Source organism: Scyliorhinus torazame, chromosome 6 (genome assembly GCF_047496885.1).
Source record: "Scyliorhinus torazame isolate Kashiwa2021f chromosome 6, sScyTor2.1, whole genome shotgun sequence".
Taxonomy (NCBI): domain Eukaryota; kingdom Metazoa; phylum Chordata; class Chondrichthyes; order Carcharhiniformes; family Scyliorhinidae; genus Scyliorhinus; species Scyliorhinus torazame.
The window spans coordinates 222,127,744-222,142,539 of NC_092712.1; the positions used below are offsets into that span (position 1 = coordinate 222,127,744).

At 47.4% G+C, this 14,796-nt stretch overlaps 1 protein-coding gene across 5 annotated transcripts in view; it reads right to left on the minus strand.

The window, feature by feature from the left end:
• Positions 1 to 14,796, minus strand: part of pde11al (phosphodiesterase 11a, like) — a 476,822-nt gene that overhangs the window by 141,636 nt on the left and 320,390 nt on the right. For all 5 annotated transcript variants that reach the window (XM_072509449.1, XM_072509448.1, XM_072509447.1 and 2 more), the window contains one exon: positions 5,562 to 5,708. In XM_072509449.1, the coding sequence (XP_072365550.1) occupies positions 5,562 to 5,708 (147 nt within the window). The remainder of the gene's footprint in view (positions 1 to 5,561; positions 5,709 to 14,796) is intronic.

Below are 14,796 nucleotides of genomic sequence, written 5' to 3' on the forward strand. Positions count from 1 at the left end.
TGAGAAGGTGACCAAACAGGTGGATGAGGGTAAAGCAGTTGATGTGGTGTATATGGATTACAGTAAAGTGTTTGATAAGGTTCCCCATGGTAGGCTACCGCAGAAAATACGGAGGCATGAGATTCAGGGTGATTTAGCAGTTTGGATCAGAAATTGGCTAGCTGGAAGAAGACAAAGGGTGGTGGTTGATGGGAAATGTTCAGACTGGAGTCCAGTTACTAGTGGTGTACCACAAGGATCTGTTTTGGGGCCACTGCTGTTTGTCATTTTTATAAATGACCTGGAGGAGGGCGTAGAAGGATGGGTGAGCAAATTTGCAGATGACACTAAAGTCAGTGGAGTTGTGGACAGTGCGGAAGGATGTTATAAGTTACAGAGGGACATAGATAAGCTGCAGCGCTGGGCTGAGAGGTGGCAAATGGAGTTTAATGCAGAAAAGTGTGAGGTGATTCATTTTGGAAGAAATAACAGGAAGACTGAGCACTGGGCTAATGGTAAGATTCTTGGCAGTGTGGATGAGCAGAGAGATCTCAGTGTCCATGTACATAGATCCCTGAAAGTTGCCACCCAGGTTGAGAGGGTTGTTAAGAAGGCGTACGGTGTGTTACCTTTTATTGGTAGAGGGATTGAGTTTAGGAGCCATGAGGTCATGTTGCATCTGTACAAAACTCTGGTGCGGCCGCATTTGGAGTATTGCATGCAATTCTGGTCGCCGCATTATAGGAAGGATGTGGAAGCATTGGAAAGGGTGCAGAGGAGATTTACCAGAATGTTGCCTGGTATGGAGGGAAGATTTTATGAGGAAAGGCTGAGGGACTTGAGACTGTTTTCGTTAGAGGTGACTTAATTGAGGCATACACGATGATCAGAGGATTGGATAGGGTGGACAGTGAGAGCCTTTTTCCTCGGATGGTGATGTCCAGCATGAGGGGACATAGCTTTAAATTGAGGGGAGATAGATATAGGACAGATGTCAGAGGTAGGTTCTTTACTCAGAGAGTAGTAAGGGCGTGGAATGCCCTGCCTGCAATAGTAGTGGACTAGCCAACACTAAGGGCATTCAAATTGCCATTGGATAGACATATGGACGATAAGGGAATAGTATAGATGGGCTTTTGAGTGGTTTCACAGGTCAACGCAGCATCGAGGGTCGAAGGGCCTGTACTGCGCTGTAATGTTCTATGTTCTATGCTCTAAACACAAGCCCAGCCAGTGTCCGGCCCGACAGCACATGGTCGCGCCCCTCCGTGTCCTACCTCCTCGCTCTCCCTCATTGCCACGGCACCTGTTTCCAGGTTTTTAAAAGCGCAAGTGCATCGTGAATTCTCCCAATGGAGGCGGATAATCGAGGAGGCCCTGGAGAATACCGGGTCAGGCTCGCTAATGATATGCCAATGGTGTTTACTGTACATGCGGCGTGCAACGCATTGATGTCACTGTTGTGGCACCAGAGAATTACGATTTGGCATGAAACCAGCTTCCGCCACAATTTCAATGTCAAAACCGATTCTCCGCACAATCGCGTTTCCTGATTCCGGCGTTGGTTGGATCCCCCCTTGCCTGATTCTCCGTCCCATCAAGAACCGTACTTTGGGCGTCTCGGGAAGGAGTATCCAGCCCCATGTTTTGCAATGCAGTGATTAGGGTTGGATTTGTACTTCGCATTCCTGTCTTTGATCTTAAGCCATGTTGATGTTGTGACTATGATCAAAATTAACGTGTCCTGTTGGTTGACATGAGAAAGTTATTTTGTAAAAGTTATATTAAACCTGTTTTAGTGTTCCACTACACTAGAGAACTGCATATCAGAACTAACGTTCTTGAGCTAAGAGCAGAAATAACAGGAGATATATGTAGGAACAAAGACAGCTTGAGAGTAACAATTATGTCCCTCACCGGTATCTGAAATTCACCAGAACCAACATAAGTCATTAATGGAGTTATCTCTACATATATCGGAAGAGAATGAGTTCTGACAGCACTGGACTTAAGAGTCCCTCTTGAACTCATTACTGGGGTTTTGGTTTGACTGTTTATTCAGCCTGCAGCTTTTCATGACCTGAATTCTATCTGGTACAAGTTACAGAAGAAATATCACTCTGGGAGATGAAGAAAGAAAGAGCTGATAGCATCTCATAAGTTCCTATCATTTGCCACTAACATCAGAGCAATTTTATGAGAATGGAATTCAGTGCACACCAATGTAGTATTTATGGGTAATTAACAGGAACTACAGTATCATGAAATGCAGTTTAACACTTCAGGGGCGAGATTCTCCAACCCCCCCGCCGGGTCGGTGAATCGTCGGGGGCTGGCGTGAATCCCGCCCCCGCCGGTTGCCGAATTCTCCGGCCCGGATGGGCCAAAGTCCCGCTGCTAGAATGCCTGTCCCACCGGCGTAGATTAAACCACCTACCTTACCGGCGGAACAAGGCGGCGCGGGCGGGCTCCAGGGTCCTGGGGGGGGGCGCAGGGCGATCTGGCCCTGGGGGGTGCCCCCATGGTGGCCTGGCCCGCGATCGGGGCCCACCGATCCGGGGGCGGGCCTGTGCCGTGGGGGCACTCTTTTTCTTCCGCCTTCGCCACGGTCTCAACCATGGCGGAGGTGGAAGAGTCTCCCTCCACAGCGCATGCGCGGGGATGCCGTGAGCGGCCGCTAACGCTCCCGCGCATGCGCCGCCCGGAGATGACATTTCTGCGCCAGCTGGCGGGGCACTTCCGCCAGCTGGCGGGACGGAAGTCAGTCCGGCGCGGGCCTAGCCCCTTAAGGTTGGGGCTCGGCCCCACCAAGATGCGGAGGATTCCGCACCTTTGAGGCAGCGCGATGCCCGACTGATTTGCGCCGTTTTGGGCGCCGGTCGGTGGACATCGTGCCGATACCGGAGAATTTCGCCCCTGATCCTGATTTGTGTAGTGATTGATAAGTAATGCTATTTTTGCAAAAGATTCTCCAAGTGGAATTCTGTTCGAATTAAACAACCACAAAAATGACAGCACAAAAATAGCAATTTCAAAATGACAATTTGCAGTCAACTCGCAAAAAGAGCATTTTATGGAACAATAGGATTAACCTCTAGACTCCACATAGGACCTGATTTGGTATATCTGTATTGCAAAAGTATCAGTTTAAAGCTAGTCTGCAATACAGTGAACACACTGCATGCAATTTTGCAGTGTCAGATTATTTGAATTAATAATGTTAGTGTAGGCTTCCTGCTCAGCTTTGGCTTTGTCCCAGCAACTAATTTTAAAGGGCATGTGGAATGTTAGTATAGAACATAGAACATTACAGCGCAGTACAGGCCCTTCGGCCCTCGATGTTGCACTGACCTGTGAAACCACTCTAAAGCCCATCTACACTATTCCCTTATTGTCCATATATCTAGCCAATGACCATTTGAATGTCCTTAGTGTTGGTGAGTCCACTACTGTTGCAGGCAGGGCAATCCATGCCCTTACTACTCTCTGAGTAAAGAACCTACCTCTGACATCTGTCTTATATCTATCTCCCCTCAATTTAAAGGTATGTCCCCTCGTGCTAGACATCACCATCCGAGGAAAAAGGCTCTCACTGTCCACCCTATCCAATCCTTTGATCATCTTGTCTGCCTCAATTAAGTCACCTCTTAACCTTCTCTCTAACGAAAACAGCCTCAAGTCCCTCAGCCTTTCCTCATAAGTTATTCTCCAAAACAGCAATACTCCAAATGCGGCCGCACCAGAGTGTTGTATAGCTGCAACATGACCTCATGGCTCCTAAACTCAATCCCTCTACCAATAAAAGGTAACACACCGTCCGTATGCCTTCTTAACAACCCTCTCAACCTGGGTGGCAACTTTCAGGGATCTATGTACATGGACACTGAGATCTCTCTGCTCATCCACACTGCCAAGAATCTTACCATTAGCCCAGTACTCAGTCTTCCTGTTATTCCTTCCAAAATGAATCACCTCACACTTTTCTGCATTAAACTCCATTTGCCACCTCTCAGCCCAGCGCTGCAGCTTACCTATGTCCCTCTGTAACTTGTAACATCCTTCCGCACTGTCCACAACTCCACTGACTTTAGTGTCATCTGCAAATTTACTCACCCCTCCTTCTACGCCCTCCTCCAGGTCATTTATAAAAATGACAAACAGCAGGACTTTATTTCACATGATCTTCTTCCAGCCAAAAGACAAAACATTAGCTCCAATATTCAGAGAGACAGGAACAGAGCAGAAAAAACCTGGAAATCCAGGAAGGCAATGATCCTGCCAAATTTATCGGCAAGACCCATCTTATTTTTTTACCCTGTTTCCTGCCTGGCAGCTGGTTGTATTAAGAGTCTGGGTGGCTGCTGAGCGGGAAAAGCAGTGATAGAAAACTGCAGCCACAGAGTATTTCCCGCTGGCACACGTTGCGGCCAAACTATCAGTGCTATAGAGCACCATTTTGTTTCAGAAGCGAGATGTCCCACATCTTGGTCTGTCAGAGTGACTCTGCAAACAGAGGAAAAAATCTCCAGAGAGAAAAGCTCCAGCTGACTCTGAAATGCTCTTGAATTACACAGCTAAATGTTATTTATTCCTGCTGCCTTAAGAAGTTCGTCCAGCAAATAATATATTAGATTGAATGACTGATCCTTGGATCAGGTTTTCCAATCAGGGGCGGGATTCTCCACAAACAGCGCGATGTCCGCTACCCGGCGCCAAAAACGGCGCGGATCAGTCCGCCGTCGGGCCCCCCAAAGGTGCGGAATTTTCCGCACCTTTAGGGGCCAAGCCCTCACCTTGAGGGGCTAGGCCCGCGCCAGAGCAGTTTCCGCTCCGCCAGCTGGCGGGAAAGGTCTTTGGCGCCACGCCAGCCGGCACCGAAAGGACTTCGCCGGGCAACGCATGCACGGGATCGTCAGCGGCCGCTCATGGCATCCCCGCGCATGCGGAGGGGAAGGGGTCTCTTCCGCCTCCGTCATAGTGAAGACCATGGCGAAGGCGGGAGAAAAAGAGTGCCCCCACGCCATAGGCCCGCCCGCGGATCAGTGGGCCCTGATCGCAGGCCAGGCCACTGTGGGGGCACCCCCCCGGGGCCAGATCGCCCCGCGCCCCCCACAGGACCCCGGAGCCTGCCCGCGCCGCCTTGTCCCGTCGTTCAAAAGGAGGTCTAATCCACGCCGACTGGTGAGGGTTGACAGTGGCGGGACTTCAGCCCATCGTGGGCTGGAGAATCGCCGGGGGTGCGCCCGCCAACCGGCGTGATTCCCGCCGACCGACCCCCGCTCCCGCCGAATATCTGGTGGCGGAGAATTCGGGACACGGCGGGGGCGGGATTCACGCCAGCCGCATGCGATTCTCCGACCCGGTGGGGGATCAGAGCATCGCGCCCCAGGTTCTTGTTTCTGATCATTTAAGGAGGAAGTTATTAACAGTGGCTATGCCATCTTGAAATAAGTGAAAAACAAAAAAGTATATTTTAGGCCATGTAGCAGGACACTCGGCTGAAGGATTCAGGAGGTAAACTGTAAAACATTAAATGCATACTGCAGTACAGAATGGGTGTCTTTAACATATTCCTTTCTTACCTCATAATCGACTTTGAATTTCTGTACCATCCCCAGTTCCATGAACATCCTTAATGACGCTGTTATCATTCCATCAATATCCAGGGAAAAATCATTGAAGTAAAAGCTACCGATTCCCAGCTCACTCACTGAAGGAAGTTTTGCCGCCTGAATAAAGAACAGAGCAGTTAAAAAGTGTAGAAGAGGACACATTTAAGGCTGTACTTCATGTTCTTCCATGTGCTGACACGATTTTGCTTAATCTTGCTCCCATTGGAAGTACCTGTGGTTTAGAATATATTTACGTAAAGATATCACCCATCAACACAATATTACTGCTTCGAAATCAGAGAGCACCCATAACTTACTTTGCTCAGTTATGAAAGCGGGTTATCAAGGGTCTCAGGCGGGGCAGCAAGGATATCAGGAGGCAACAAGGGCATGGGATGGAAGTGAGATTCTTGGGGGGAGGGGGAGAGATGGCGGTCTCAGGTGTACATGGACATCAGGAGGAAATTACAGGCCTCATCTTAAAATTAGGGTCTCAGGTCTTGGGAGGGAATGAGGACCCCAGGAATATCATGAGTGTTTGATGAAAATGAGCATTTTGGAGGGACCGTAGCCCTGGAAGGAAATAAAGGTTTTGGTCAATTGCAAGGCAAAGCAGACTGAGTACCTAGGGAGAATCGTGGACCTCTGGGGAGGATTATGAGCCTCTTGGCAGCTGGGGGTCTGAGAGTCACAGGAGGAATGGAGGATCATGAAGACATCACAGCCCATGGAACAAATTAGGGCCTCTTGTGAGGTTGCAGGTCTTGGTAGGATTACACATAACTGTAACCTGAGTTAGGATCATAACTTTAAAGATCTCAAACATTTTAATTTCATGAAATCTTTGCACTTCTCTATCATTCTGGTTAAAACATCTAGACATAAGTTTTGAATAGAATAAAATAACCTTCCCTTGTTATCTAATAAAGTATAGCTATTATCCAGAAGATTCTTGGGGGGGGGGGGGGGGGGGGGCAGGAGGCTTCCACATGTCACTCCAATTCTTTAACTATATCAGCATTCCTGGGTTTCTTTGATATGCACCAGTGAAAACACAATAACAATTGATGGGGCTGATTAAAATTTAGGCATATCAATAAGCAGTACGCATTGCAGTTGCTGTCTTGCCTACAGGTGAGTGTGAAGGGAGTTAGTTCACAAAGGCCTTTTGCTGAGAGTTTACATTCAATACTTTGGACTTTTCCTGAATCACATCAGGACGACTACGAGTCTTGGTGTCTTCAACCACCTGTACCTTGGTCCTTCAGCGGCAGCAGGAGCAGCAGCAGCTTGTTTTTGACAGGCCTGGAGCAGGGCAGCAAAGAGGGAAGCAGCAGCAGCACCCATAACAGATGTGTAAACTACGACTGGGCTCGTTGAGCTGTCAGACAGCAGCATTTGCAGAGTCCCAGGTTGTCACGTTAGGTGCTAGCAGTCATTTTCAGCCTCTTGAGGCAGGGGAAGATCTACTCCCTGCTGCCTCAGGTGACCACACATTACCGGTGGCTATGAAAGTGACCACTGCCTCCAACATGCTTGCCTCTTGCAGACTTAAGCAGGATCTTCAAGTTAGTGGCTGGGCTGCACAGTGACACAGGGGTTAGCACTGCTGCCTCACTGCTCCAGGGACCCGGGTTCAATTCCGGCCTTGTGTGACTGTGTGGCGTTTTCACATTCTCCCCGTTTCTGCGTGGGTTTCCCCCCCACAATCCAAAGATGTGCAGGTTAGGTAGATTGGTTGTGCTAAATTTCCCCTTCATTTTCAATGCTATGCAGGTTAGGTGGGGTTAGGGGAATAGGGCAGAGGAGTGGGCCCAGATAGGGTGCTCTTTTGGAGGGTCAGTGCAGACTCGATGGGCTGAATGGCCTCCTTTTGCACTTTAGGGATTCTATGATTTTATTTTATGATTCTATGATAAATGCATAAGACAAGCTTATTTGTAAGGACCATTAATTATGGGAGCCTTGCTTGTGGTGATACCAGATTGAATGAACAGGGACTCAGGTTTGTGTCTCTGGTTGGCTTCCCATGGACCAGCTGTATGGATGTGGTAATCAAGAAACACCCAGATCAAGCATCGATGTGTATTTATCAACTGCAAAGGCTTCCACTCTGTCAATTTGCAGCTGGTGTGCAACCAACAAGAAAAGGGTTGTGCAGGTGTGTGTGCCCTGTTGGAGTTCCAACTGATTTTTGTCTTTGAGTCTGGAAGATGCTAGGGGACAAAGGTTTCTCTTCTACCCAAGAGAAACCCAAGAGCATTTATTGTCCATCTCTAATTGCTCTTGAAATGAATGGTTTGCCATTTCAGGGGGCATTTAGGATTCACCCACGTTGCTGTGGGTCACATGAAGGCCAGACTAAGGATGGTAGATTTCCTTCCCTTAAGGACATCAGTAAACCAGATGGGTTTTTACAACAATCGACCATTCATGGGCATCATTGGATTTTTATTTTTATTCAAATTTCACCATCTGCACCACCATTTACCCAAGTCCCCAGAGTATTGTCCTGGGCCTCTGGATTACTAATCCAGTGACAATACCACTACGCCACCACCTCCTCAGAAAGTTGCAGTCTTCACAGCATTGCATAGGTTCGGAGAATAATGCAGAGCTCATATTCTCTACTTTACGCACCCAAGGACGAGCAAGAGGATGGTGACAATGCCAATACAGCACCAACTGTTCATGTTGCTGCCCAGCGCGCCCTTAATTTACCATGACTAGACTGATGTTAGAAGCACATACAATGGTTACTTTTCGCCCACCCACAATACCACTGACAAAGCAGTCCTGGAAATAACCACTCACCTCCTGCACATCTCCCATTGGTACTTGTAAATTTGCATCAACAGCAACTGCAAACAGGAGTTGTCACCCAGCAGCAACAACAATATCCTGCATTTACACGGCACTTTTAATGTAGCAAAATGTGTTGAGGCACTTAGCAAGAGCGAAACAAATAAAAACATTTTGACACTAAACCACAGAAGGAGATAGCATGACAGATGACCAAAAGCTTAATCAAGCAGGTAGGCTTTAAGGGTTACCCTAGAGAAGGAGACGGAAATAAAGAGGAGGTAAAGCTTATCAAGGGAATTCCAGAACATAGCGAGAAGGTAATTGAAAGCACAACCACCTATAGTGAATAAAATCAGGGACACGCAATAAGCTAGAACTGGAGGAATACTGTGATCTTGGAGGTTTGTGTGGCTGGAAGAGGTTGCATAGATAGGGAGGAATAAAGTGAAGGACGCTTAAAAACCAGGATGGGATTTAAATTTATAATGGAGGTGTGATTGGACAGGGAGTCAGTGAATGGGTTATGGTGAACAAGAGTTGAAGTGAATTTAGATGCGGGCAGCAGAGTTTGGGATGAGCACATGTTTATATAATAATAATCCTTCTGCCAAAAGTAGGCTTACATTAACACTGCAATGAAGTTACTGTGAAAAGCCCCTAGTCACAACATTCCGGCACCTGTCCGGTTACACAGAGGGAGAATTCAGAATGTCCAAATTACCGAACAGCACGTTTTCTGGGACTTGAGGGAGGAAACCGGAGTACCCGGAAAAAACCCACTCAGACACAGGGAGAACCTGCAGACTCCACACAGACAGTGAGCCAAACTGGGAATTGAACCTGGGATTCTGGTGCTATGATGCAACAGTGCTAACCACTGTGCTACGTGACGAGCCAGAAGTGCTTTGCAAAATCAAGTCTATTAAAGGTGACACCTTTAAGTGCAACTATTCCATCACCGGCAGAGGTCATGTTCGACAGACTAATACCTACCAATGTACCTACTCTTACCCATTCTGCTCTCTCAGAATCCAGTGAGAATATTACCAATGTGCACAACACAAATGCAGGTACAGAACTGCCAAGTTTGCAGTTAGGACCATCTGTTTGCACTCAAGAACCCACAGAAAGTATGTGGCAACCAATCAAAGTGACAAGGATTGGTTCGGAATCAAGGTACTATGAAGTCATTGCACACTAAGGCAGAACATTGAGACATAACGGAGGATAAATCAGAACCATTCCAGTTCCTCAATCACTATTCAGTCTGATTGCACCTGGAACTAGAACAAGATGCAACCAGGGACAGCACCAAAGAATGACAATCCTACAGATCATTGTGAGCAATTAAAGAAATCTCCAGACAAGGTTAGCATCACAAGATCGCAGCGTATCAATAGATTACCTTTACACTTTAGTGACTCATAGATTTATCAGTCCTATACACTTACGGAATGGTAACTAAACATGAACATGTATGGTAAATAATTATACTTTTTTGGAAGGGGGGAAATTACATGTAAAAGGAAAGGTTACAAAAGCATGGATGAGGGTTTCAACAGCAATTGATCTGAGGCAGTATCAGGGTCAGGTGATGTTACGGAGGTGGATGTAGGTAATCTTACTGATGGAGCAGATGTGTGTTTGAAAGCTCATCTTGGAGCCAAACACAATATTAAAGTTGTGGACAATCTGGTTCAACTACAGACAGTTGGAAAGGATGGAGTTTGTAATGGGAGCCAAAGACATGGGCGGGATTTACCGACCACCCCGCTGTATGTTTTTGGGGGTGGGGAGCGTTGGTGTTGTGGAGGCTGCCTGCCAGCGGGATCTACTGGTCTCACTGTTGTCAATGGGATTCCCGTTGACAGCACCCCTCATCGCTAGGAAACCTGAGCGCCAGCATGGGACCGGAATTTCCCACCAGCGTGAACTGCTAGTAAATCCCAACCAATAGCTTCAGACTTCCCAATAGTTAGTGGGAGGAAATTTCTCCTCATTGAATATTAGATGTTGGCAAGCAATGTGACAAGTCAGAGACTCAGGAAAGGTGAAGAGAGATGATGGTGAGAAACAGCTGAATGTCATTTCTGTAGTTTTTCTTTTGGGATGATATCGCCTTGAGGCAGTATGTAGCTGAAAAATTGAAGGGGGCAATAACACAGGAGCGGGAAGAGAGGCTATTGCAGTTGATGCCATGATTGGATGGATAAGAATGGAACCATCCACCATGTCGGGGGCGGCGTCGAAGGTGACGAAGTGGGAAGCCGCGTGCATGCACAGACCCGCTTGCGGAAGCCACGCGCATGCGCAGCCTGGGCAGCAAGAGCTGCGGGACGCACACTGGGGCTGTGCTAGCCCCACGGTGAATGGAGAATCACCCCGGACTTTCTAGGAAAAAGTCCGGAATGATTCTAGCCCGTTTTCCGGCGGGCATGGAGACTTAGTCCCCAAAGGGGAGAATTAAGTCCCCCCACCACCACCACCATCCCGAGAGGCTGGATCTCTAGAATTAGGAATCACAGCCTTATGATAAGTGATCAGTCCTTAGCATCACCATAGAATACCTACAGTGCAAAAGGATGCCATTCGGCCCATTAGGTTTACACCGATCCTCCGAAAGAGCAGCTTACCTAGGTTCACGCCCCTGCCTGATTCTCATAACCTCACCTATCCTTTCGACACTAAGTGGCAATTTAGTGCAGCCAATCCACCAAACCTAATAGATGATTGTGAATCTTTGGAATTCTGTTGCCAGTGGACTGTTGATAACATAGAATAGAATCATAGAATCTCTACCATAATACATAGGAGCAGAATTAGACCACTCGGCCCATCGAGTTTGCTCCGCCATTCAATCATGGTTGATATTTTTCTCATCTCCGTTCTACTGCCTTCTTCCCATAACCCCTGATCCCCTTATTAATCAAGAACCTATCTATCTCTGTCTTAAAGACACTCGGTGATTTGGCCTCCACAGCCTTCTGCAGAAAATAGTTTCACAGATTCACCATCCTCTGGCTGAAGAAATTCCTCATCATCTCTGTTTTAATGGATCATCCCTTTAGTCTGAGATTGTGTCCTCTGCTTCTAGTTTTTCCAACAAGTGGAAACATCCTCTCCTCTATCCAGGCCTCGCAGTATCCTGTAAGTTTCAATAAGATCCCCACGTATCCTGTTAAACTCCAACGAGCACAGACCCGGAGTCCTCAACCCTTCCTTATACGACAAGCTCTTCATTCCAGGGATCATTCTTGTGAACCTCCTCTGGGCCCTTTCCAAGGCCAGCACATCCTTCCTTAGATACGGGGCCCAATACTGCACAATACTCCAAATGGGGTCTGACCAGAGTCTTATATAGCCTCAGAAGTACATCGCTGGTCATTTATTCTCGCCCTCTCGACATGAATGCTAACATTGCATTTGCCTTCCTAATTGCCGACTGAACCTGCATGTTAACCGTAAGAGAATTGTGAACAAGGACTCCCAAGTCCCTTTGTGCTTCTGATTTCCTAAGCATCTTCACATTTAGAAAATAGTCTATGAACATAAGAACTAGGAGCAGGAGTAGGCCATCTGCTCCACCATTCAATGAGATCATGGCTGATCTTTTGTGGACTCAGCTCCACTTTCCGGCCCGAACACCATAACCCTTAATCCCTTTATTCTTCAAAAAACTATCTATCTTCATCTTAAAAACATTTAATGAAGGAGCCTCAACTGCTTCACTGGGCAAGGAATTCAATAGATTCAGAACCCTTTGGGTGAAGAAGTTCCTCCTAAACTCAGTCCTAAATCTACTTCCCCTTATTTTGAGGCTGTGCCCCTAGTTCTGCTTTCACCCGCCAGTGGAAACAACCTGCCCGCATCTATCCTATCTATTCCCTTCATAATTTTATATGTTTCTATAAGATCCCCCCTCATCCTTTTAAATTCCAACGAGTACAGTCCCAGTCTACTCAACCTCTCCTCGTAATCCAACCACTTCAGCTATGGGATTAACCTAGTGAATCTCCTCTGCACACCCTCCAGCGCCAGTACGTCCTTTCTCAGGTAAGGAGACCAAAACTGAACACAATACTCCAGGTGTGGCCTCACTAACACCTTATACAATTGCAGCATAACCTCCCTAGTCTTAAACTCCATCCCTCTAGCAATGAAGGACAAAATTCCATTTGCCTTCTTAATCACCTATTGCACCTGTAAACCAACTTTTTGCGACTCATGCACTAACACAGCCAGGTCTCTCTGCACAGCAGCATGTTTTAATATTTTATCATTTAAATAATAATCCCTTTTGCTGTTATTCCTACCAAAATGGATAATCTCACATTTGTCAACATTGTATTCCAACTGCCAGACCCTAGCCCATTCATTTAGCCTATCCAAATCCCTCTGCAGACTTCCAGTATCCTCTGCACTTTTTGCTTTACCACTCATCTTAGTGTCGTCTGCAAACTTGGACACATTGCCCTTGGTCCCCAACTCCATATCATCTATGTAAATTGTGAACAATTGTGGGCCCAACACTGATCGCTGAGGGACACCACTAGCTACTGATTGCCAACCAGAGAAACACCCATTAATCCCCACTCTTTGCTTTCTATTAATTAACCAATCCTCTATCCATGCTACTACTTTACCCTGAATGCCATGCATCTTTATCTAATGCAGCAACCTTTTGTGTGGCACCTTGTCAAAGGCTTTATGGAAATCCAGATATACCACATCCATTGGCTCCCCGTTATCTACCGCACTGGTAATGTCCTCAAAAAATTCCACTAAATTAGTTAGGCACGACCTGCCCTTTATGAACCCATGCTGCGTCTGCCCAATGGGACAATTTCCATCCAGATGCCTCGTGTAAGGTTTTCGGGCAATCCGGCCTTGTTTTGGACTGCCCAGGAATAAAACCCAGAGACTGTAAACTGGACACTTGTCAGCCAAAAGAACGTAACCAGATTTCCCAGCAGGCTTGGTCCGCTGAGCTGAGTAGGGGCATAGGTATTTACAAACCCCCCCCCTAGGAGCTACAAGGAAGAAGGAGCCAGACAACGAGATAAGATTAAAACACAGACAAAGGGGCACGGGAATACACAGGGGGCCTGCCTGCAAGCAGGACAATGGGATGGTCATAGCCCCATGCAGATGTAAATGACTTGGCCTCCACCAGAGCAGAATCCAATTAACACCCCATCAACATAGCAAGGTGAGAATAGCAGCCATCTCCGGAGCAGCTGGAAGACTTTGAAAATCTTCACAAGAGAGCTTAACCTTGTTATCCCAAAAAGCAGACTGTCTGGGCTCAGTATATTGCGCTGGAAAAGCCCCTTGAAGATAAACGGTAGAAAAAACCAAGTTGGAGGCGGACCTGGGGGAGGTACTCCAATCCTGACAGAAGCCACCGGCAGGAACTCACTGGGTGGAGGGGGCGGAGCCGGCGCCAAATTCAAATCGCGGCAGGTCTGCCTGGCTGGAAGGAGCGGACCTGCGAGGAGAACCCGGAAGCGAACAGCTCTGACCGGCTCAAAGGGGGCGGGACCAGCGGGAACTTTAAACTTGGACCGATACAACGCAAAGGGGAAGGAAAACCCGGAAGTCGACAGCTCTGACCGGCTCAAAGGGGGCGGGACCAGCGGGAACTTTAAAACCTTACCAATTCAATGCAAAAGGGGCTGGCCGAACACAGGAAAAAGCCTGATAAAACAGATATAAAAGGGGCTGTGTTTCGATTGAGGGTCTCGTGGCTTGACCTCTCCACCTTTGACTTGACCTCCTGCAGCCTGTGACTGTAAGTACCCTGCAGCAGCTTGCGAAACTCCCTTGACCTTGATAGTGGTTGAGGCTTTGGGGAAGGGGACTTGATTTGTGTTCTGTGTCATTGCTAAAACTGTGTAACAATAAGATTTTTCGTTGTGTCCGTTATAGTACTTTCTGAATAGACTTAGTTTGTGTTAGAGTTTAAGATTTTATTATAATTTCTTCTGTTTGATGATTTTGACCTGGGTTTTGCAATAAACCTTGATTTGCTGATAATTCTTCAATCTCTCACCAGCGATCTCTGACCAAGTCATTGTTAAGATATTCCTCACCTTAATTCCGGGTTCAAGAATCTAGGGTCATCTTGAGCGATTCACTCAGGACAGGCTGCTGGTTAGGTAATAAACAGCAGTGTCCTATTCTCTCTCTTGGGAAAGCTACTCCAGCGAAGTAGGAACCGGGTGGGTGTTGCACCACCGGCAAGAGAGAGAATCACCTGGGCATTGGTAGGGGTCTGGATATCTGTGTGATATAAGCCTCAGGCTTCCGGTTAGGGATAAACGGCAGGCTTGATTCAGTGCTCTCTTCCGTGGAGGTGTCCCAGTGCGGCATCCCCTGGCCTCTGAAGTTTCAGTGCCAG